This window comes from Marmota flaviventris, chromosome 3, assembly GCF_047511675.1.
Source record: "Marmota flaviventris isolate mMarFla1 chromosome 3, mMarFla1.hap1, whole genome shotgun sequence".
NCBI classification, from domain to species: domain Eukaryota; kingdom Metazoa; phylum Chordata; class Mammalia; order Rodentia; family Sciuridae; genus Marmota; species Marmota flaviventris.
In genome coordinates, this window is record NC_092500.1 from 45,909,026 (window position 1) to 45,935,404 (window position 26,379).

The 26,379-nt window shown below is 33.4% G+C and overlaps 1 protein-coding gene and 1 non-coding gene across 3 annotated transcripts in view; one reads left to right on the plus strand and one right to left on the minus strand.

Moving 5' to 3' along the window:
* Tbc1d15 (TBC1 domain family member 15) overlaps nt 1–26,379 on the minus strand; it is a 62,356-nt gene that overhangs the window by 16,714 nt on the left and 19,263 nt on the right. For both annotated transcript variants that reach the window (XM_071609678.1, XM_027922469.2), the window contains exons 4-10: nt 25,414–25,552; nt 20,188–20,398; nt 10,000–10,102; nt 8,482–8,679; nt 6,542–6,670; nt 5,490–5,593; nt 4,363–4,457 (exon numbers count right to left, since the gene is read on the minus strand). In XM_071609678.1, the coding sequence (XP_071465779.1) occupies nt 4,363–4,457; nt 5,490–5,593; nt 6,542–6,670; nt 8,482–8,679; nt 10,000–10,102; nt 20,188–20,398; nt 25,414–25,552 (979 nt within the window). The remainder of the gene's footprint in view (nt 1–4,362; nt 4,458–5,489; nt 5,594–6,541; nt 6,671–8,481; nt 8,680–9,999; nt 10,103–20,187; nt 20,399–25,413; nt 25,553–26,379) is intronic.
* On the plus strand, nt 13,768–13,909 carry LOC114088815 (small nucleolar RNA SNORA66). Its single transcript, XR_003582067.1, has one exon. It is a non-coding gene; the product is annotated as a small nucleolar RNA SNORA66 (small nucleolar RNA).

Here is a 26,379-nt window from a genome sequence, read left to right on the forward strand (position 1 = left end):
TCATACCATATATATATTAATGACCCCTAAATTTATCTCTAGCCCTTTTCTCTCTTCTGACTTCCTCCTAGTTAGATGTGGACATCCAAGAAGCATCTCAAAATTAGTGTCCAAAACTGAATTCCAAACATTCTCTTCCAAACTTTCTTCACTCATAACTTTTCCCATTTTAGTAAAACAGCACTTCCATTTCTCCAGATGTTCCCCTAAAAACTTTAGAATCATCCTTTAAACTTTGTCTTCCTGTCTGACACTGATATATTAGTTAAACCTTCAAAATACATTTAGAAACAAATATTCAGTTTTCCCACCCAACTCATTCTACTTCCCAGCCCAACCTTACTCCATTCTAGCCACACTAGTCTCCTTGTTCTTCTTCAAACATGCAGAGGTCAGGAGCCCAGAATGCCTTTTACCCAGATAGTTGCATAGCATATACCCACTTCTTCAAGCCTCTAGTCAAACCTTTCCCCCTTAACTGCTAGCCCCCCAGACCAAGCAAACATCATCTCTCACCTGGACGATAGCAATAGCCTCAAATGATCTTTCTCCTTCCACCTTTGCCACTCTACACTTAATCTCCAGACAGTTAAATCATTGTCACTATTCTGCTCAAAACCCTTAATTGGGGGCTGGGAATATAGCTCAGTTGGTAGAGTGCTTGCCTTGCATGCACAAGGCCCTGGGTTCAATCCTCAGCACCACCAAAAAAACAAACAAACAAAAAAAAAAAAAACCTTAATTGGCTTCTTATCTCACCCAGAATAAAAGCTGAAGTCTTTACAATAGCAATGCTCTACATAGATCTATATCTAATCCTCTACAATTACTCTCTGATTTCATCAGTTTCTATATTCCATCCCAACTCATCCCAGTCACACTTGTCTCCATTCTATACCCTCAAACATGTAAAAACATTCTGGGATGGAAACAAGTCTAAGACAAGTTGATCCTTTCTGCTTAGGATGCCTTTTACCTATATACCAATCTGCATCACTTACCTCTCCCCTTTTACAAGTTTCTACTCAATATTCAATATCAGTATCTCAATAAAAGCATTCTATAATTGCCCACGCTGCAAATGCAACATCACACACAAGCTACCTAACCTCTTCCTTGCCTTATTTTTCTATTCAGCACTTACCACTAACATACCACGTTACTTACTGATCTTGTTTACTGTCTGTTCCCCACAGGAATGGAAGCTCCTTGAGGGCAAGAATTTTGCCTGTTTTGTTCACTGATGAATCCCCAATGCCTAGAGGAGAGCCTAGTACATAACAGGCACTAAGTAAATTTAATTGAATGAATGAATGTAGGAATGCTTAAAATAATCAATGTGATTTTAAAAGATGCCCTGGTGATTCTGATGTGCAAAGTTAGAAAACAGTGAAATAAAGACAAGGGTCGGGGCTGGGGATGTGGCTCAAGCGGTAGCGCGCTCGCCTGGCATGCGTGCGGCCCGGGTTCGATCCTCAGCACCACATACAAACAAAAGATGTTGTGTCCGCCGAGAACTAAAAAATAAATATTAAAAATTCTCTCTCTCTCTCTCTCTCTCTCTCAAAAAATAAATAAATAAATAAATAAATATTTAAACAAAAAAATAAATAAATAAAATTTAAAAAAAAAAGACAAGGGTCCCTGGGCTCTCTAATTGTCTCTCTTAATCCTAAGTAATATATTTCATGGATATTAATAATACCCAAATTTATATCTCCTATCAGACCACTTCAGACTATGTGATTAGCTCTTAACATTTCATATGTATGTTTTAACTTAAGGGGTGAAATACTTTTATTAGGTGAAAACACCTGATTAAATTTCCCCATACCTCATATCTTAAATTCCACCCCATATTTAATACAATAAAAAATCTTATCAATTATATCACCAAAATAGGACATGAATCCTTCTATTTCTATATATCTCTGCTACCATCATCTCTTGCATAGATACCTGCCTCCTAGTAACTGGAGTGCCTATTCCTACCCTTACCTTTATACAACCCACTTCCTCAGAGCAGTAAAAAATTATTTTAAAATATAAATAAGATACCCTAACTTAAAATGCTGCAATAGTTTATCATATTTGAACATGCCAGTTTCTCATCATAATTCACATGGTCTACAGGCTACTGTACAGTTTTGCTTTTAATATATTTTCTTTAGTTGTAGTTGGACACGATTCCTTTATTTTATTAATTATTTTTTTATGTGGTGCTGAGGATCGAACCCAGCGTCTTGCACATACTAGGCAAGCATTCTACCGCTGCGCTATGATGCCAGCCCCAGTTTTGCTCTTAATAAGATTAATTAAAACCTCCCAAAAAGCTTTTGGCAAACTGTTATGGTTTAAATATGCAATATCCTCCAAGAGCTCATTTGTTAGAAAATGTAAAATTTTTCAGGTGAAATGACTGGATTATGAACCTTGACCTAATTGGTGGATTAATCTACTGATAACATATTAACCAAGTGGCAAATGTAGGCAGGTAGGATGTGGCTAGAAGAAATTGGTCACTAAAGATGTGGCTTTGGGGTTTATGTCTTGTCCCCACTAAGTTGAACATGCCTCTGCTTCCTTGTTGCCATGTCCAGAGCTGCATCCTTCTGCCACATCCTTCCACCATAATGTTCCTGTTCTGCCTCACCACGGGCCCAGAGCTATGGAGTTGGTCATCTGGGGACTCAGACTTACCAACTGTGAGCCAAATAAACATTTCCTCCCCTAATGGTTCCCGTCAGGTCTTCTGGTCACAGCAATAAAAAAAATAAATGCTCTCAAAAAATGTTTTTTAGAAAAAGTATTACAGAAAAAGAATTTTAAAACTAACCTGTTATATTTATACTAATAGCATAGTATAGTTAAAAGGACATTTAATTAAGAATTAGGTTTGACTATAAGTCTAGAATGTGGAACTACATGAATAGATGGCTTTAAAAAATTCACTAATCTTCTCTGGACTTCAATTTTATTATCTGCTAAAAATAAGAAAACTACTAAAATACATCTCAATTCAAATTATGCTATGGAGATTTAAAATATCTGGATATTTCTACCAGTCTCCTGGAAAGAATGCGAATAGGACACAATAAAAAGTTGAGAAGATGACAGTCAACATCAAAGGTACTTGATATAAAAGGAAGAGAATATGTCATGTAGGGGAAAAAAGATTCAAAATAGTGAATCAGTTAACCTCTAAGATCCCTTCCAGGTTAAATATTTTATTTCCAAGCAAGGGAAAAAAATATCCATTACCATTTTTTCTACTGAAAATGGAAACAGGGAGTTTTATTTGGAAACTTTAGATAACTCCCTTTCTCAGGACCTCCAACCTTTTGCCCTAATAGAAGAGGGATACAGTTTATTCTGTTATAGGTACTAAATCACTGGTATGTTGGGCTTTCCACTATAATTGAGAGAATTTTTCTTGGAAGAGAGGTGGTGGCAACACATCCCTATATACCAGTGATGCTATGGTTTTCCAAAGCCAATATAAAAGTTTCAAATCTAAGTTCCACTAATATCCAAAGTCACCCTAAAATTACAGAAAAACCATATGATAATACAGTAAATATTAAAATTGGGCTCAAACTTAACCATGTGACCTTAGACAAATCATTTATGCTTTCGATTCTCCCATTTTCTCATTTGTAAAGTAGATATTATGAACTGAGGCAGACAACAGACTTGTAAGGTACATAACAGAAACTATGTATCCTTCAATAATTGATACCAACCTGGTCTTTATCATAAAAGCAAGAAAACCCAGTAATGAGTATCTAGACACAGGCTAATACTTTTATGATAAAATTCTATCAATCACCTCTTAAGAGAATAGTTATTCCCTATCAAATATTCTATTTTCAAATACAAAAATTTACTACTTAAGTTATTTACCTAATTAAAAAATAAAATGTATACATTCTTAGAGAAGGTCCAGACAGATATAAATCAAAGTTATTGACCATGATTATCTCTGAGAGACAGAAACAAAACTAATTTTTATTTTCTTCTTTTACTCATGTTTAGTTTCTAATTTTCTATAATAAACACAAATCACTTTCATAGTAAAGAAAAACTAAAGTTTTTAAAAATGAAATCAACTCAACAAGCAAATAAAGCTAAACAATTTTTTATTCCCATTTTGAAAATGAAAATTGAGTACCTCAGCACTTATAATGACTGAATTCATGTCTATTGGATGAGAAAAATCAAGAGCTTTATAATACAAGTCCCAATGTACTTTGCAATTTTGATTCTTTTGAACCTTGAAACTGAACAATCTTTGCTTCTTTAATTTTATCAAGACTTCAATGTAAACCCCTCTCCTACATTTCCAAAGTTAAGAAAAATTACCGATAAGACTTCTATAATCTCTTAACCTCGAGTTTCTCTTCTCTTGTTCCTCGCTGACAGACTTCCACTGTAGTTTCATCCTGAAGTATTCATCACTATAGAAAACAATTTTATACCAAAAAAAAACTATTTGAAAACTTTTCTTTTAACATTGCTTAACTGGGTTTTTCTATAAATAGTACAGCAAAGCATTTATGATGTTTAGTGGGATGGTAACTCATAAATATGACAGTGAAATTTTGCTTTACGTTATGGTAAATGAATGAAAACAACCAAAAAATAACCTCATACATGTCACAAAGTTTATGTGATAAAGTTAGGCTACATGCTAGAATAACTTTAGGTACACTTTTAAAAACATCCCAATTCTTAAAATTATACATAAAGTTATTCTAGTCATTAAAATTATTTAACCACTAAAGTTTCTGAATAATTTTAAATGTGATTTTTTAATGTGATATAAGAGTTCCATTTTCCAACCAGTCTATTGTAGAAATTTGTTAATGTAAAAATATTTCAGAAGTACTGGGATTGGTAGAGATTTTGAAAACGCCCCAAAGGATAGAAGTAGCTTTAAGTCAAAGGATAGACTGACAATGGGGAACAAGAAATATACCTGCAAAATATACTCTTTTCAGTATAAAAAATAACTTAAAACAGTAACATTCTTCTAAAAGAATTATCAGTATGTTATAGAGTATCATGAAAATAATTTAAAGGTAACTAACCTAAATAGTAAACATACTTATCTCATGAGTTTTTTTTTTTTTATAATTTCAGAATAAATTATATAACTGAGTCAAAATGAACAAGATACATTTTTAAATGCAGGTCTAAATAATTATCTTTAAAGTACGCAAAAAGCTTGTACACAAGGTTGGAACAAGAGGACCTGAATTTTTCTATCATACTCACCTTTTACATACTCACCGATATACAATGAGGTCCTTCTAACTGTTTCTAGTTAGAAATAAATTATAGTGCTCATAATTTTTAAGTTAAAATAATAAAAATGAAATTATTTTCCTATTTTTCTAGTCTATTTCAAATTCTCATTTACAAACTCTAAGCTAATTTGTATGGTTAAGTTACAGAAATTTCTTTGATAAACAAAGACCAGTACTTACGTTTTTTGCTTTTGTAATTGAGTCCTTTCATCCTTGGTACTTTCCCAAGGAAAATATCCCAGAAGAAATTTCCATGCTTGCTTTCTCAATGAATGGCTAAGACCCTGAAGAAAGCATGTACATTAAATTAGCAAAAAATAAACAGCAATAGTGTAAGTTCACAAAACTGGCAAGAAAATAAATAAGAAAACTAGTATTTAAGAGGTAGTTTTAGCTGGGCGCAGTGCCACATGCCTTTCATATCAGAACTCAAGAGGCTGAGGCAGGAGAATCATATATCTGAGGCCAGCCTGGGCAACTTGATGAGGCCTTAAGCAACTTAGCAAGACTCTGCCTCACATACAGAATGGAGAGCCAGGCATGATAGCACATGCCTATAATCCTAGCAACTTGGGAGGCTGAGGCAGGAGGATCACAAGCTCAAGGCTGGCTTAGCAACTAGCAAAGCTCTAATCAACACAGAGAGAACCTGTCTCAAAATAAAAAATAAAAAGAGCTGGGGACATACTTAATGGTAAAATGCCTCTGGGTTCAATTTCCAGTACTGGGGGGAAAAAAAGGTAGTTTTATACATAAAAATAGTTCAATTCAGTGAATACTATTTTCTTTTTCACTTCAAGAATCTGAAGGTGTAAGAAGCTGCTAGAAAGTTTACAACAATGCAGAGTACATAGTAGACTATATAGTGAACAGTGGGGCTAATGAGTTTTTCTAAGCCCAAAATTACTGGATAAGGCAAATGCTACTGAGGTACATGCCTCCTTCACAAAACCCATAAAACTTCAACTAAGGAAGAATATCTGCCCCTAGGTTTAAGGGGCAGTTATCTCCATACTTGACCCCCAGGGACATAATAAGTACTTTGCTCTGTCCCTCTCAATCCAGAAATCATAAGGTATCATTCAAAGAAATATTTCATTCTTACCCTTAAAAAAAATCATAAGGTATCATTCAAAGAAATAATTCATTCTTCCCCTTAAAAAAAAAACTAACAACAAATACCTCAATACTTGCAGTATATAATATAATCAATATTAGAGTTTTTAAATTACCCCTCTAAATATCATCTGCTTCATATTATCTACATTTAAAATTCTTCCTTCAGAATCAATGTTCTTAGACCACTCTTCCAGTGATACTGGCTCTCTCCTTTGAACAACAGGTCGTTCTCCCAAGTCAATCTAAAATAAGTAATAAGAGTACTTCTTTAACAAGTTAGATTAAATCAAGGTATACAGAAACATTATTTTTCAAACTTGAGTTCTCTTTCCTTATTTTCTAGTGTTTAGTCCATGGATTATAAATTAGCATTAAATACATTTTCCGCCTCTTACTATACAAATAACTGTGTTACAAATTCAGAGATACGAAATCCCTTAGATTAAAAACATTTTTCATTTAAGAAAAAAATTTCTTTGCTATTTTGGGATTCAGTTATGTAAATACAGAACATTCAACATATAAACTCTGTGAGACCTTTCAAATCAAGTAGTATGCTACATTGTTTTAAAAAATTTTTAAAAGGAGAAATTTTTGTATTAACCATGTCTTAAAATTAGCTCTTCTTGGGGCTGGAGTTGTAGCTCAGTGGCAGAGCACTTCCCTAGCATTTGTGAAGCACTGAGTTCGATCCTCAGCATCACATATAAATAAATAAAAAATAAAGGTACATCAACAACTAAAAACTATTTTTAAAAAAATTAGCTCTGGGGTTGGGGTGCCTAGCATGTGTGAGGCACTGGGTTCGATTCTCAGCAGCACATATAAACAAATAAATTCATAAGTGCCATCAATAACTAATAAAAATTTTTTAAAAATTAGCTCTTCTTCCAAACTAAAGTTTGTATTTGTAAAAACTGATTCATAGCCAGGCAACACCTGTAATCCCAGCAGCTCAGGAGGCTGAGACAGGAGGATCACAAGTTCAAAACCAGCCTCAGCAAAAAGCAAGGTGTTAAGCAACTCAGTAAGACCCTGTCTCTACATAAAATACAAAATAGGGCTAGGTATGTGGCTCAGTGGTCAAGTGCCCCTGAATTCAATCCCTGGATGCCCCCCTCCAAAAAAAAAACAAACAAACAAAAAAAAACTGACTCATAACCCATTAGTTCCACTTGACATTTTCTAGCTCTTTTTTTTAAATTCAATTAACAGATGTTGGTAATTTAAAAATACCAATTCCAAGATAAAACCTTTAATTAAGCATAACTTGGATATTTATAATTTTCTTTCTATAAGTAAGTCTAGAATTATAACAAATTAAAAATTCTTGTTAAGCATATATTAAGATGTACTATTAATAGGGCCAAAAAACCATTTGACTTAAAAAATAAAAGACTCACATGAAAAGAAAAACCGGAGTGTGTCTCTGATGCCTCCCAAGAAAACACAAATCAGGAACAGAACTAAGAGGCAATACGCAAAGCTCACCAATCACTTACTCCTATTCACTTAATAAAACAACCTGTTCACAATTATTAAAAGGTAATCAAAATACTGTCATATATAACTAAAAAAACAAAAAGATTTTCTTTTAAATTTAAAAAAAAAAAAAAAAAAAAGGTAATCAAAGAGCTAGACATGGTGGTGCAGGCTTATAATCCCAGCAACTCAGGAGGCAGGGGAGGAGGATTGCAAGTTCAAAGCCAGCTTCAGCAATTTAGCAAGACCTTGAGCAACTTAGGGAGACCCTATTTCAAAATAAAAAGGGCTGGGGATGTAGCTCAGTGGTAAAATCCCCTAACAGGGGAAAAAAAAGTAATAAAAGAAAAAAGAGTAACAACACTAAAGAAGAGAAAGTGTTAAACGGAAAACAATCAAGAATATGGTGGAAGACAAGTGTTAATTGTCAGAAATGTTAGCAAAAAGCTGTAAAAACAAGTTAGGGGAAAGAGGCAGATGTCACTAATATTGAGTTTTCATTTCTACAGCATTCAGTGCACATACTCCCATTAAAATAATAAGACTGTATTAAATGTAAATCTCCACTCACTCTTGTAATGACTTCAAATCCTGGTTCTTCTTGTTGATTTATTTTTAGGCCTGGAATAGCATCACTAAGAAAATCTGCCATTTCTGAAGGTGGTCGTTGGTGTGTAGAGGGATCACTGCCTCTTAAACTATCGAAAATGTAGTTTGTCACTTTGGAAAATCCTACCATAGTTGCTGTGTAAGGATCCTTTTTAATTTTCTATGTAACAGGAAGGAAAATATCGGCATTATTCATTCAAACAAAGAGTAATAATATCCCCCACTATAGGACAAAAAGTAAAGCTTTTTTAAAGAGGAAAAATCAGAACTAAAATAAAGTGTTCTAAGATTATCTTGATTTTTTTCTTCGAAGAAAAATTTAAATTTTCTAAGCCAACCTTTCATTTGGTCAAAATAGCATAATAAACAGCAAGTGAATCTACTGATTAAATTACAGATAAACAAATGATTTGCAGGCTTCATCTAATCTGCATATATCAGAAATATATGCAGTGCTTACTTTCCAGTGGTGAATGACCCACAACAGCTTTCTTCTGTCTAGCAGTCTTGCCTTTACAAAAAAAAAAATATATATTCCTTGAAGTGTGTGCTACCACCTAGCACAAAATTTGACAGCTATATTTAGAAGCTCGGTATTTAAATAGTAGCTGACATTTTAACCCAATTATAGTGATAGTAAAAAATCATACCAGTAAGAATAATTTGTTCTAGGACAATGCTGTCCGAGAAAACAGTAGAAAAAGCCTTTTGCTGTTAAGTCCGAGGGTTACTTCTGAAACATATGCTGCTTGTTCATTCAAGTTTAGCAAAATATTTATTAAGTAACTGATTATTTCATAATAAGAAAAGCTGTCCCCTTTTTATTTTAAACAATTTTAGCTTCCTATCCTCCTTCCTAAAAAGCTCCCTCTCATTAATTAATTAATCTCATTAATTTTTATATCTTCAAAACCAAAGAAATATATTTCAGTGCCTGAAATATGTGTTCAAACATCTGTTAAATAAATAAGTGCATAAACGAATAAGTAACCATCTCATTAGTTCACATAGTAATCTGAGTGAAATTCAGCCGTGCTAAGTGCACAATTTTAGCCAAATGCAAGAACATGCTAAAATACTTTTAGAGAATTAGATTATCATGACCCCAAAATAACCTATGTAAATGAAAAATAAAAATTCAAACCAGATTCTCCCTAAATTGATCATTTATGAATTCAAATTTGTTTACTTTTTGACTCTTAACCAATGAACACTGTAATGAAAATCTACTGATATCCAATTTTAGTATTATGATAAAGGGAAAATTTTGTGTTAAGAGTAAATAATAACCAAGGAAGCTTCTAGGACTTGCAAATAATATGGATCATATTACTATTTCTATAAAATTACAGAGTATAGTTCCATAAAGATTTACACACACAAGTCTCATTTCTGAATATTCTCTGAGAAGGTAAAAGGTAGAATATATATAAAATATTGAGTCAAATTAATTAATACAAGATCAACTTAAGAAACATACTTGTATTAAACCATATGCTGGTTCATCAAGAAGATTTTCAAAAGACTGTGAAAGACTTTTATTCGGACAATTCACAAGAAGTGTTCTTTTATCCTGTGGAGATCTGTAATGAAAAGGGGATTTATAAAAACTTCTAGCATACTACATCAACACTGCCTGCACAATTACTAATGCATAGTTACTTTTCCTAGCAAAAGAAAAACTTAACATCCAGTTCTAGAAGTTTCCCAAATAGTCTAGCAAATATTTAATAACTATGTTAAATGAGTTCTCAACTACATAATAAATTAGCAAATACTAAATTAACAAATTGTATACAAAAATTAATAAGTACATTTTTATTCTAGGCAAAGCTAAGATGTTTAAATTGTAATGAACCCAAATTCTTGTTTAGAATTATAGGAGAAAAGTTTTTTAAAAATGTCTGCCTTTATTATCATAAAAATTAAAAAGCCAAACAACTGTATATGATCTGAACAATACAGAAAAATGTCTTTTTTTGAAATGGTTCCCAATTTCATTCCACAGTTTGGTAAGTAGTACTGCTTTACAACGTTTTAAAAATACAGATACATAGTTATTTGGTAAAGATTATTAATCATGCCAACCACAGTTATCAATACACACATATGAACATATTTAACAAGATTATTATATATTATTTACGTAACAGTATATTTTTAGTTTTCTTGCTTATTGAAATTCTGAAAGTCTCTCTCCACACTTGTTAGTAATTACACAATAAATAACATGCTTTCCAACTAGACATCTAATTTCAAGTAATGAGACTAATTATCCAATCTTTTTTCTATTACATATAGTAAGTTTTTATACTTAGGTTGTAATAAACATATAACTTTTGTGTTTAAAATCAAAATTAAATGTGCTATTTTACTGCTGTTAACACCTCTAGGTTATTATAAATTTTCAAGATAAGATCTTTAATAACAGTTATCTCTTCTCAATTCTAACACAACAGGACGTAACAAGAATGCTACAGAGAATATGAAATCCAAAACAAGATCTTATTCTTACACAGTCAGAAACAACACTGAATCTGAAGAAACAATAGCAGCTAATAAGCCCAGTGATTTTTTAAAAGAAACTGAGGTTATTCTTTGACATGGGGAAAATGTAGTTGAAAACACTCAATTTTCATCAAACGTATTTTCCTAAAATTTTGGGGGATAGTGGGTATGATGGAGATTTATAAATTCTCACGAAGCATTTTTTTTTTAAAATGCTAGGCCAACTTTGTTTTTGGTTATAACACTAATGGACCTTTATTTATTCATTTATTTATATGCAGTGCTGAGCATCAAACCCAGTGCCTCTCACATGCTAGACAAGTGCTCTACCAACTGAGCCACACAATTCCAGCCTAGACCAACTTTTAAATGTAGCTCAGAAAACAAAAGAAATTAATACAAGAACATTTTTTTTCTTAGTGCAGCACTATTAGTACTGTGGATATTTTGTTTCTAACAATAAATTACATCAAATTATTTCTTTAAAATACTAATTAGAAAGTGGTCATGAAAGTCAATAAAACACTGCCCATCATGGGTGGGGGGAGGGGATGATGGCCAAAAAACATGCAACCTTTGGTTATCTGAGCTCAGATAACTCTATGGCTCCTTAACAACTAAAGTGGTCACTAAACTGAAGATGGGAAGAAAAAAACTGACTTACCAACAAGCAACCCCAAAAACTACTTAAAAGGAAATATTTTGTTTTTTATACCTAATTCTGTAATGATAGGTGGAGGAACCATATGAGAAAGAGAAATAAGAAGAAATTTAAGACCTGATTGTCCTGAAGGAATCAACAAAACATTAAAACGTCAGTCAAGGGACAAGCAGTGTAGTGCTAGGCAACTATACACTCCAAAAGGGGGACGACTGCCCTTATAATATTATTACAATGTTTCTAATTACTAGGTTATCACAACACTGTTTTAATCTACAAATGTGTATTCTGGGAAGCTGATCTTTTATGCCAACATTATTCAAAATTTTCAAACTCACTGCAACAGTAAGATAAACTTTTAATGATGCTAGTATCATCAATTCTATTAAAACCCACTAACAAGCTTAAAGAAAACCATAGTCTAATATTACAACAGAAGCATATCTCCCGGAAACTCTGCAGTACATCCCAGGCTTTGGAATGAGTATCTAATCAAAGACCTGAAGATAAATTTAGAAACTATAAGTAGAACAATGTTTGTATGCTGAGATGAAGTAGCAAATTTATATTGCTATTAAGAATGCCTAATATGGGGCTGGGAATATAGCTCAGTGGGTAGAGGCTTGTCTCACATGCACAAGGCCCTGGGTTCAATCCCTAGCACACACACACACACAAAAAGGAATGTGTAATATGTAACGCTAAAAAAATAAAATAACATTGCAAAGGATATCAGTAAAAAAAAATGTGAATAAAAAATAGGTACACAATATTTACAATAACAAAATGTTATATCTAGAACTTAATCTTGTACATGGTACTTTATGATGATACAACCCATTTGGCTATGGGAGGGGGAATATTTTACTATTTGGATATTTACCTATTAATGTAAAAATGGCCAAATATACAAAATATTAATGTAATAAGCAGGCCTCATTTATATCATTGCAACCAACTTGGTTCAAGAAAGCAAGTAAAAATGGACTTGTGATTCATTTTTTTTTTAACCCAAGTGAATATTATGGTTTAAGTGATGATAAATAGACAACACTTATAAACGTCAATGAATATGATGCCTTGTTTTCCTGGGATAAGACAACCATTTGAGAAATACTAAGCCTCAAGAAACTGGGTTATTTTGCACTCTGATTAGGTTTACAAGAATGAAAGAGTAAACTAAGCACTGTTGGCCTAGCCTCTTTCTTCCTGGCTCTTGTAAGGCTGTGAATCCCTAGCACAATCTCTACTCAACCATATGGCAAAGCCTTGCTACTGTGAGAAAATACCTACTGTTTAGGGAGGAATACTTAATTATTAGGGAGTGTATTAGGACGACAACATAGCCAAAGTTATAGGCAACAGTCTTCAATTTAGCTTAATTTTAAAAAACCAAACACAGGGGGCTAGGGCTATACCTCAGTGGCAGAGCACTTGCCTAGCACATGTGAAGCACTAGGCATGATTCTTAGCACCACATAAAAATAAACGAAATAGGGCTGGGATGTGGCTCAAGCGGTAGCGCGCTCGCCTGGCATGCGTGCGGCCCGGGTTCGATCCTCAGCACCACATACAAACAAAGATGTTGTGTCCGCCGAGAACTAAAAAATAAATATTAAAAAAATTCTCTCTCTCTTTCCCCCCCACTCTTTCTTTAAAAAAAATAAATAAACGAAATAAAGGCATGCTATCTGTCTACAACTAAAAAAGAAAAAAAAAAAAAACAGATATCTACTCTAATTCTCTTGGTTTTCAATTCTGAAAAAGATGGGAAGGATGACCCCATGCACAGACTGGCTAGCATCCTAATGAAACTGAAACCAAGTGTTTCCTCAACTACTATTCTTTGTAGTTTCTTCAACTGTCTTTAACCACAAAAAGATGACTCTGGGAATATCATTTTGCTTAGGATAACTGCTCTAGGGACAGGAAATGAGACTTCCCATGCTGATACACCTCATAAAACAAAAAGTTGAGGATAATATTTGGAAGTTTTCATTTCTTTGAACTTTAAAATGTGAGAATTCTATTTACTTGGATCATAACTAACAAAAACAAAGGCCTTCAAATTTTTTTTCTTTGCAAACTTCATCACTAGCTCTGCATGATGTGGCGCAAAAGCTAAGGGAACCAGGTTGCTCAATTAAATTAATTGTAATGACAGGAACACATTAGCCTCAGAAGCTATTAATTGAGGTGCTCCATTTTTTTTAATATACTGGTGACCATTTGAAGAACCTTTATTCTACTTGAACTCGTGTAATCGCTGGTGAACTATAAAACATAATATAATGAGCATAATTTGTGATAGGAAAGGGAATAGGCAACACTTATTTTCAACCCAGAGGAGAAAGAGGTGCCATGAAGATAAAAATATTAGATGTACTACTCTTACACATTTCAGACCATTTGTGGGCAAAAAGTAAACTGCCCCCATATTGTCACAGGAAAATATACAAAGGAATAATGGTTGACATTAGGGAATAGTTTTTGAAATTATCACTTCAGACAACTATCCCCTCCCTCAAGGATAGTCAAATCCTGGTGGGCCATAAACTTAATAATTGAGCTCAAAGAGGAGAAAAAAATACACACACACACACACATATATATATATGTATGTATGTATGTATGTATGTATGTATGTGTATATATATACAGAGAGAAAAAGAGAGAGAGATTAACCTCTTCTATCTTTTCTCTTTTACTAGATCATTAAAATTTGTATTTAATCACTTATGCTCACCTCTCATTCTACTTTATCCTCCCTCAGCTGATTTCATTCTCACCTGTTTCAATTACTACTATACACAAAACTACATATTATCCTGTATTCTTTTGTACTATGTATGTCTTATTCAGAGTATTTACTACAGTTTTACATTTGTTTAATTGATATTTGTCTTTCCCACAATACTACAAAGTCCATGAAGGAAGAAACCATATCTTTTTGATTACTGCTATTTTTTCTAGCATGTAACACTGTTACATCTAAGAAACAGCAGCCCCTCAAAAAAAAAAGGAACGAAAAGAGAAAAATATGTAGGAAAGAACATCAATTCCATAGCTTCATGTTTCCAAATGAAAATAAGCACTTTTAAAGAAACTCTCCTTCCTGAGATCAGCAGAGAGCAAGGTGCAGGCTTGTCATAACCCTTTCTGCTTTCTGCATGTTCTCTCGTGGGGTGGGCCTCTCTGTCAACAGAGAACATGTTTTTTGGCATGTTCTCATTCTCATGGCAAATGATCTGTCCTTGCTAGGGATGCCTAGGGTAGTCAGAAGTGACAATAACTGAGTAAGTTCAAAATTAATTTGAGATGCCAGCAGTGGTGGCACATGCCTGTAATGCCAGTGACTTGGAGAGTGAGGCAGAAGAATCACAATTTCAAAGTCAGCCTCAACAACTTAGCAAGGCCCTAAGCAACTTAGAACCTGTCTCAAAATAAAAAATAAAAAGGGCTAAGGATCAAGATATAAAATTAACACCCATAAATCAATTGATATACCAATGATGAATCAGATGAAAGAGAAATTAGGAAACCTATCCTATTCACAAATAGCCTCAGGAAAAAAAAATACTTGGGAATTAATCTAACAAAAGAAATGAAAGACCTCTACAATGAAAATTACACAACACTAAAGAAAGAAATTGAAGAAGACCTTAGAAGATGGAAAGATATCCATGCTCTTGGATAGGCAGAATTAATATTGTCAAAATGGCCATACTACCAAAAGCACTATACAGACTTAAAAGAATTATTATTAAAATTCCAATGACGTTCTTCATAGAAACAGGAAAGACAGTCATGAATTTCATTTGGGAAAACAAGAGGCCCAGAATAGCCAAAGCAATCCTTAGTGAAAAGAGGCATCACAATACCGGACCTTAAATTATACTACACAGCTATAACAACAAAACGGCATGGAACTGACACCAAAACACGCAAGGGAACAGAAGACACAGAGACAAAACCACATATATACAGTTATCTCATACTAGACAAAGATGCCATAATGACATACATTGGAGAAAAGACAGCCTCTTCAACAAATGGTGCTGGGAAAACTGGAAATCCATATGTAGTAGAATGAAACTGAACCCCTGTCTCTCAACCTGCACAAAACTCAACTCAAAGTGGATCAAGACCTAGGAATTAGACCAAAGACCCTGTGTCTACTAGAAGAAAAAGTCTGCCCAACTTGCCATCATGTCAGCTTAGGATCTGACTTCCTTAACAAGACTCCTAAAATGCAAGAAATAAAATCAAGAATCAATAAATGGGATGGTATCAAACTAAAAGGCTTCTTCATAGCAAAGGAAATAATCAAGAACGTGGACAGACAGCAAACAGAATGGGAGAAAATCTTTGCCACTTGCACATCAGATAGAGCATTAATCTCCAGGAAATATAAAGAACTCAAAAAATAACACCAAAACCCCCAAGTACCCCAATAAATAAATGGGCAAAGAAACTGAACAGGCACTTCACAGAAGAAGAAATATAACTGGTCAACAAATATATGAAAAAATGTTCTCTAGCAATTAGAGAAATGGAAATCAAAAACTACACTGAGATTCCATCTCACTCTGTCTAGTCAGAATGGCAGTTATCAAGAATACAAGCAACAATAAATGTTAGCAAGAATGCGGGGGGAAAGGTACACTCATACATTGTTAATAGGACTGCAAATTGATGCAACCACTCTGGAAAGCAGTATGGAAATTACAGAGAAAACTTGGAATTTAACCACCATTTGACCTGTTATCCCACTCCTTGGTTTATTCCCAAAGGACTTAAGATCAGCATACTACAGGGATGCACCTACATCAATGTTTATAGCAGCTCCATTCACAATAGCTAAGCTATGAAACCAACCTAGGTGCCCTTCAACAGAAGAATGGACACAGAAAATGTGGTGCATATATACACAAGAGAATATTACTCAGCCATAAAAAAAAATAACTTTAGGACTTTTGCTAGTAAATGGATGGAACTGGAAACTGTCATGATAAATTAAATAAGCCAATCCTCAAAAAACAAAGGCCAAGTGTTCTCTCTGATATGCAGATGCTAACACACAATGTGGGGGTGGTGAAGTTTACTGGATTAGACAAAGGGGGATGAAAGGAAAGGTGGGGATGAGAACAGGAAAGACAGCAGAATGAATCGGACATAACTTTCCTATGTTCATATCTGAATATATGACCACTGTAACTATATCATGTTCAACCACAAGAATAAAATCCTAATTAGAATAAGTTATACTCCATGTACGCATGTCAAAATACACTCTACTATGATGCATATCTAAAATAAACAAATGAAGAAGTTTTTTATTTTTTAAAAAAAAGAAAAGAAATGGAATTGGGGGAGGGGAGGGCTGAGGATATGGTTCAAAATCCTGGGTTCAATCTCTGGTACCAAAAAAAAATTTTTTTTAATTAATTTGAGGTGAATTATGAGGCTACATACTTAAGACTCACTAATAATAGTATTTTTATCACCACTGCTGCTTCTTCTATTTACTTCTCATTTATACAAACTCAGAAACAGAAACTAAGCTCACTACCTCATTAAAACGCTACCAACACATATTCAAGGTATACATACCCCTATAACTGTCTATGTGATTGACACTGTCCTTAAATCTATCAAGGACAGAAAATTCTACCTCCTGAATTTAATATGCCTGCCTCCTAATTTCCTTATAGAGTCATCCAAACCTACAATTTATTCCTCACAATAATTCTTTTAAAATCATATATCCAATTGATAATTACCATGACATCTATTCATTCAACTTTTACTGTGCATTTATCTATAAGTAACCAGCACTGTGGCTAGGAAGGGGGGGGGGGGAACAAGATGCAATACCTGTCCTTCTGAAACTTACATTCCATAACAGAATGCAAAAGAAGTAAATAGACAAAATTATTTTATGATCTTAATTGACATGAAGGAAGCAAACAAAAAAAAAAAGATAGGAGAAATTTATTAGATGGTGAAAGAGTGATCTAAAAAAGTCCCTCTGAGGAAATACTAAACTGAGACCTGAGATCAGAAAGGAATTTTGATGAAGAAAGAAACTCACGCCAGAAATTTTTTTTTTATGGCTGAGTAATATTCTCTTGTGTATATATACAACATTTTCTTTGTCCATTCTTCTGTTGAAGAGCACCTAGGTAGGTTTCATAGCTTAGCTATTGTGAATTGACCAAAAGATCTTTTCCAGGCAAAAGAAAGAGCATGTGTAAAGGACTTTAAGATACAAAAGAATTTAAGGGATTTTAGGAACTACAAAAAAACCATGTGATAAGAACACAGCAAAGAATGGTTAAAGATGAGATTTAAGATAAAAAACAAAGCAAAGATAGAGCAGGCCCTTGTTGACCATCATAAAAAGTTCAGAATTATATTTACTGTTGCACAAAGACTTTTCTTCAAGTTAAATTCCCATATCCCTCAAGTATCTTCCAAACACCATTGTGATCCTTTTCCTTACACTGGTTATCTCCACAGTGCAGAATAGTTAGTCCAAGACATTTAAAATACAGTACAGGGCTGGGATTGTGGCTCAGCGGTAGAGCGCTAGCCTAGCGCGGGCGGGACCCGGGTTCGGTCCTCAGCACCACATATAAATAAAGGCATTGTGTTGTGTCCATCTACACCTAAAAAATAAATAAATATTTAAAAAAATAAAAGCAGTACTTAAAACTAAGCCTGCTTCTCTAAAGTATGATCTTACCAGTAAAGAGTAAGATTCCTCACCTTAGATAATATGCTTTAATTAACAGTCTCAGATCAAATGAGCTCTTGTAAGTTATACCACAACACATTTATTGAGTTTACTACAGTGCTAAATGCCTCCACAGTCTCTAACGCTGCTGCTCAATCAACTGCCATGACCACCTGCTCCAATCATGACATTGCCTCTCCTGAAATCTACTTTAACTTCTCAATGGTAACCTATTCACAGCTTCTCTCTTGAAAATTAAAACCAACATACCACCAACCAAGCCTGACTTTCTTATCTTAATGGTATCAAACAGCATGCTTAGTGCCATTCAGAGGTTAAAGAAAGAAACTCAGGCCAGGAGCTATACAATCAAATTTGCTAGGCTACTCCCATCCTTACATAATCTAAATCTAGTCAAGGTGCTATTAAACTCTACTATAAAGCGAAGAATTATTAATGGAGTTAACAATCATCTACTGCAGTACTCACAAGCCAAAAACCTCAATTTCTCCCTTCTCAATTTGATTTGTAATCCAACCAACCACAAAGTCTAGTCCTAAATATTTCTCCAATACTTCTACCTTGCCTGCCACTCTCCTTGTTCCAGCCACCTTAATCTCATCTGGATGAATGGAACCTGCTATCATGACTTAACAAAATCCTTTGTGCTCTGGTTCTTACACATATCTCTGGCCTTATATGTAACTTCAGTACTTTTCTTTCCCCCCCACTTTGCAGACCTGTAATACCGAACTACTTTGTTCTGTGATTACATCATGCTTTTGCTCTCCCTCTACTAAAGCATTCCTCCCTCTAAACTTTCACACTAATGATTCACTATTTTTTCAGATCTCAACTTAGATGCTACTGCTTCCAGAAAATCTTCTTTGATCCTCACTTCCCAATATAAATTATGTATCCCTTCTTTAATCCTGGGAGCTCCCAAAAGTACCCTGCAGTTCTTCCCTCTTAGTTCTCGAGTTTTAATTGCCATTTACTTGTTGGCATCCTTCACAAGAACATACATTCTCAGAGACTGAGTAACACACCTGTTTTGTTCATTCTCAGTGTCAAGCAAATAGCATAGTGCTTGAGAAGAAACAGACACGCCCCACCCCACCCCCAAGAAAAAATTGTTGAGAATGAGACCAAGAAAGCGTATGTCCAGGTATATAAATAAGACAAGATTTTTGAAAAATGAGAAGGCTTTGTTTTCCAATTTACAAATAATTTTTCAAAAGACACAGGCTTGCCTGACTTAAAAGTTCCAACATTACAAATAAAGTTGCATTTTAACAGAAAATAGAAAGGTAAATTAGTAAATATATAATTCATAAATTACTAACACATAATTCATTCAAACAATAATATTTTTAAGTATATTTCTTTAGTTGTAGATGGACACAATGACTTTATTTTATTTATTTATTTTTATGTGGTGCTAAGAATCGAACCCAGTGCCTCACATGTGCTAGGCGAGCACTCTACTACTGAGCCACTACCCCAGCCCTCCAACATAATAATATTGAATTAGTCTTTTCTTTAAAACACTAATAATGTGAAAATATGTCAGACTGAAATCACTAAAATGGCAAAAACTTTTATTTGATCATTGATCCAAAGTCAATATCCCAAAATAAAGTTGTTCAAGCCCTCATATACACATAGGGCACTGAGGCCCAATGACATGTGAAACTAGCTTACTTTGGGGTTAATACAACAATCCAGTTTCAATAAGTAGAAAATAATTTGATACTTACTCACACAATACCACATATTTTTCAAGAGATTCAATCAGTAGTTTGCTATCTCCTTGATGAAAGTGCAGAGCAGGGAGTACGACGTCATCCTTTAGTCGGAATACCAAATACGACCAGCCCATACCTTCTTTGTTTTGCTTGATTGATTTCAGGTCTGTCAAACTGAACAGGAATGACCATTTGCTTTTCCCATTTCTATGACTCGGAGCATCTTAAAAACAAGAAAGTAGGGCAAAATATTTTGTTCACCTTTTTAAATGTACTGAGAGTGCTCTTCATGACTGCCTAAGAGAAATCTGTTAAACTCAGGGAATCATATTCATTCATGTTTCTATGGTTTCCATTTGCATTGGAAATGGCAACATAATGTTTTCCTAAAAAGAATTATTTTTAAAATAACTACCCTGACACAAATAAATCCAAAAAATGTTATCCCTATGTAAAATATAAGCTTTGCCCCAAAATGACCATGACTTTGAAGCAGGCTGGCTCAATTCAAATTGCAGGTCTATCATCTTACTAACTGAATAATCTGCGGCAAATAACTGAATCTCTTTGAGCCACAGTTTCTTTTTTTTTTTTTTTAAAGAGAGAAAGAGAATTTTTTATTTTATTTATTTATTTTTTAATTTTTATTGTTGGTTGTTCAAAACATTACATAGTTCTTGACATATCATATTTCACACTTTGATTCAAGTGGGTTATGAACTCCCATTTTTACCCTGGATACAGATTGCAGAATCACATCGGTTACACATCCACTGATTTACATATTGCCATACTAGTGTCTGTTGTATTCTGCTGCCTTTCCTATCCTCTACTAGAATTTTTTTTTAAATATTTATTTTTTAGTTTTCGGTAGACACAACATCTTTATTTTTTATTTTTATGTGGTGCTGAGGATCGTACCCAGCGCCCTGCACATGCCAGACGGGCACACTACCGCTTGAGCCACATCCCTAGCCCCAAGCCACAGTTTCTTTAGCTATGAAATGGAGATAATTATAGTTACCTTCCAATACTATCCCAATAATTAAGAGATAATATTTGTCAACTAAGTGGTACAGGCCAAGTATATAACAATAATATATATATAACAATAATAAGTGTTAATCTTTCCCACTCCATACAAAAAAGAGTAGCATAATTCTCTTAAGAAAATCATTTCATCTTTAAAAAATTTTTATTTATTTACTTCCTTTTGTAATAATTTTTAAGAGATTATACTGATAATGAAGATAAGCATACTGATTTAACAACATCAACAACACTGGAGTGACTATACAGACGCTTTGTTTCCCTCCCTACACCCACCCCCGCCCCCCAAAAAAAAAAAAACAGTGGGGGATTAAGGATGAAAAGATGAGAAAGCTTCAATAAGAAGTAAATTCAGGGCTGGGGTTGTGGCGCAGAGGTAGAGCACTCGTCTAGCATAAAAATAAAAAAATAAAGATATTGTGTCCACCTATAACTAGAAAATAAATATTTAGGAAAAAAAGAAGGAAATACACTTTATCATCTTGCTAAATCAACTTTCTGTTAAATTAAGACCTCAGTTCAAACCAAACTATAGTTATGTAAAATCTAGCATTTCTGAGTATGTTTACAGAATTTAAAATCCTATGGGCTGTGGTTGTGGCTCAGAGGTAGAGCACTTGCCCAGCATGTGTGAGGCACTGGGTTCGATCCTCAGCACCACATAAAAAGAAAATGAAGATATTGTGTTCACCTACAACTAAAGTAAATAAATAAATATTTTTTAAAAATAATAAATAAGATCCTAGGTTCAGAAATATTTTCATAACTGTTCACAAATCAAAGATTAACTATTAAAAATAAAAAATTTATAAAAGGAAAGCAGTATTTTTGTTAATAACACTAATACCAATAATTAATTTCTAATCTAAATTAGTTTATTTTAATAATTTAACTCAAACAACAGCATGTCATGTCTCTAAAATTTTAAACTTTTCTGTTATTTGATAAGAAATGTCACATTATTATCTTGCTACTCAAGATTTTTATGAATTGTCCCACATAATCATAATCAATTCCATAAGGATAAACTACATAGAAGACAGATGCCTCTAAGACTTGATCAAAAGACCAATCAGTGTTGACCTGCATGTATGTCATCTTCTCATCTAATTAGGAACACTATTGCTTCCATCATCCCAAACAAAATTTCCTAAACTGATAAAGAGAAATCCAGCTTACAGAAACTTCTATCTGCAAGCAACATAGGGACTATCATTTCATGGGCATTTTAACAAGTATCATTTGAAAGATATCCAGAAAGGCTCAAGTAATTGACCTATATTACACTGAGGTGCCTAGCTTCCACACTAGTTTGAATGGTGAACTCGTATCTAATGCTTATATTAGATTAAGTGCCATGTACCCACCTGACTACTTTACATAATGTTTCACTAGTATAGAACTCATAAACACCACTATAAGCTGATGAAGTGAGAATATTTCTAGAATTCCGACATATCCACAAATCATTTAAGTATGAATGTACCTGAACTATTCAGAATGCATACTACTAAATTATTTACGAAGACTAAAAAATGTTTTCTAGAAAAACAGCTATGAAAAACTAGATAGACAATATTTTAAATTATTCAATTGTACCAAGAGTATTTAATCTAAATTCATATAAGAAAATTATATGGTAAATTTAAAACAGGATATGAGTTATAGAAATTTGTGCATTTTCAAGAGTAAAGATTTTATATAAATTTTCCCTTCTGAATGGAAGAGACACATTACATATTGTATTCAAAAGGAAATACCTCACACATTTCTTCACATAAAGCTCTGACAAAGACGAGAGAAATATTAGAAGTTAATTCTACAAGTCCCTCCACTAGAAAGTAGACTTTAAGAGAATAAGAACTTTATTTTGTTCATGGGTATATCCCCAGTGCTTGAAGAGTGGCTAGCATACAGTAGGTACCCAAAGATGCATTTTGCACTAATAATCTAATATTAAGTCAACGCAAAAGTAATCTGCAAGTTATTCTGCTGCTGATAGCTACCCAGAAATAGAATTTATTATAAAGAAAAACTAAGAAAGCCAAGAGATAATTTGAAATGTCCTCCCTTCTCCATAAAGAAAAGATAAGTAAGCAGTTCTAATAATCTTTTGTCACCAAACACGTAAAAATAATCTTCAACACACCGACATGGAAAAACTAAAAAGTAATACAAAACAGTTCAGTAAGTCTCCATACGTCTTGAACAGAATTAACATGAAAGGCATGACATTTTATTACCTACATACATTTGGACATAGGTAATAACTTTTAACAGTGTATTTTTCTGGGAAGAAATATTTTCAAAACTTTATATGGTATATAAAAACAAGGGATTTAGTAAAATAAACTTATGAAATATAAAGTTAAATGCATTTAAAGAAAAAAAGTTAAACAAGTCCTCAACAGTCAAATTGTTTAAAGTTTTGTCCCAAGTTTCCTTTCTGCCTTTCCAAAAAGAAAAAAAGTACAAAGTAAAAATAAAAGGTGACAAAATTAATACAAACTTCTTCCTCTGGGGAAAAAAAAAAACTTCAAAAATATAAAATATTTCATAAAAAGTTCTAAGAAATTTAATTTCTTAGGAATTGTTTCTTTGACTTTTATCAGTTAACAAAATAAAGTCTGTTTACTTTATAAGTCACTTTGTGTGACCAAGTCACATAAGCAGTATTTACATCTGTGGTTTTTGCTAAGCTCAGTTACACAGAAGTTCTCAACTCTGACTACATATTAAAATCACCAACTATGTAATGTTTTGAACAACCAACAATAAAAAAATTTAAAAAAAATAAAAATAAAAATAAAATCACCTGAAGACCTTTTGGAAAATATAGATGCCCATGCTCCCTCTCCCAACTCTGTATTTTGATTTTGGTTTTGTTTTGTTTTTTTAAACCTAACCTCTCCAGGTAAATTCAAAGTACATCCAAGGCTGAAAAACCACTAATCCTAAAAAGATCTATAGTGCCAGTTTATGCTTTTCTCATCCATGTAACTCATTTGTTTATAAAAATTATTTTGTTCATTCCCGTGGTCAAGTTTTAAGCATCAACAAACAAAAAATATTTCACATAACCCAATCTTGAACAAATCCTTACAATAGAAGGAGATGTCAAAAATCATCTAACCCCCAACATTTACTAAATGGTTTTATCTTTCCTTAACATTTTGTGTTCTGGTTAAGGTAAGAACATTCCATTTCAGTAGAAAGAGCAAACCCAAATGCCTTCCCACTCCCCAAAATGTCACACCAATGCCTGAGCTGACTGTTAGCAATAGCTTGTGAAATACTATCTACTTCTTAATTGGAACTATTTCCTAGACATGATGAAGTGCAAGCATAACTACTGAAAGTGGGAATAATTCCACAGGCCATACATTAAAATCAAGCTTACTTGAAACTGCTAGACAAATACATGTACCCATAAATTTGGCCAGCCTTTAAACAGATAACCATGGATAATTTCTAAATTCAGGCCAAAATCATAGAGAAAATATCCTTTCTGCTACAAAATACAAAGGAATCAATATTTTTTTAAATGTGACATTTTAACTCTATACAAGAATCAATATTTTAAAAAGAAATCACAAATAGGCTGGCTACATCACAGATGGGCTAATGACATCATACTTGGTACAATATACAGTACCATATAGTATCAGTATATAAGTTATTTCCTTTATATGAATTAGCATATACAGTTATGTCAAGCTGCTAAATTGGCTCTTATTTCTGTTAACAATATGAAGATAATCACCATCTAGCAAATATAAATTTAAATATAGAAAGATAAACAGTATCTTAAAATAAACAAAGGGGAGACTAAAAGGAGCTGTGAAGAGCCCAGTAAACACTGAAAGTAGAATGGTACAGTTTAGTAGTATACTCCATCTCCCTCGGTGCTTTCGGATGAGAAAACATGGTATTTTAAATCCCAGGTTAAGAAAAATGTACATGAAAGACAGATGATTATTTAAAATATTTCTATTTTTTTCCATTAATAATTACAAAATACAACAAGTATTTTTAAATCCTTGTTTAAAGATGAAAACAAAAATGAGAGTTATACATATTGAAGCATCAAATCACCCTTCTGACTGAGGAGTATTAAAGAATTTTCTTTGTATGTTTAGTAGTATACTACAGCAAACCAGTTTAAGATTTCAAAAATTTAATTCATACCTCCATTGGTATGTGGTTTCTTTTTAAATGAAACTGTATTAACCATGTCCCACTCGGCTTCATAACTGTTCAGATGTTCTGATCCTCGATGAGGTCTTTCTTTTGGGGTCTGGGTCCATTCTACAACTGAACTGGAGTCCTAAAATAATTATAACATATAAAATATTTAAAGTCTGAAACTAGAATTTAATTTCAATCCATACCACCTCAGCCTTCTATTAAATTACGTTTGTAAGTTGTGGCAGACAACCAAACACTATTGCCTATTCTTTTCTCCCTCGCTCATCTTTTCTAAAAAACAAGAAAAGCTTGCCTACACTTCCTTACAGTTATGGTTATCAATGATAATACATGCAGAATTCAATTCAGTGCTTCTGGAAATGCTTTGGCTTTCATAATAAAAGCTTGGTAAGGTTTCACTATGATTGCCCGGAGAGATGAAAAGTCTGGTGGGAAAGTAAAGGTAATCAGTTTTCCAAAATAAACCTACAACTCAGGATTTATGTAGTAGGGAAAATATGTCATTTGGATGAGAATAAATTTTTTTTACAACAACAACAAAAAGATAATCAAATAAGCAAAGGATTTAAAACAGGCACCTCTCCAAAGAAAACACACATACGAACAGATGAAAAGATGTTCAACATCATTAGTCATCAGGGAACTATAAATCAAAACCATGATGACATACCACCTCAGCTATTGGTTGAAGTGTGCTGCCCTGCACCCCTAAGGAAAAGTCTTAGAATGTGATTTTATTAATCAAGTTAAAATGAGGCTATATGAATGGGTCCTAATCCAACATGACTGATGGTCTTATTTAATCAAGTTAAAATTAGATTATTAGGCTGGTCCTCATTCAGTATAACTCATATCCTGATTAAGATATGAGTTATGTGTTCTAAAGAACACATAATTTTCCCTTTATTAAGAGGGGAAATCTTAACACAGACATGTACAAATGGA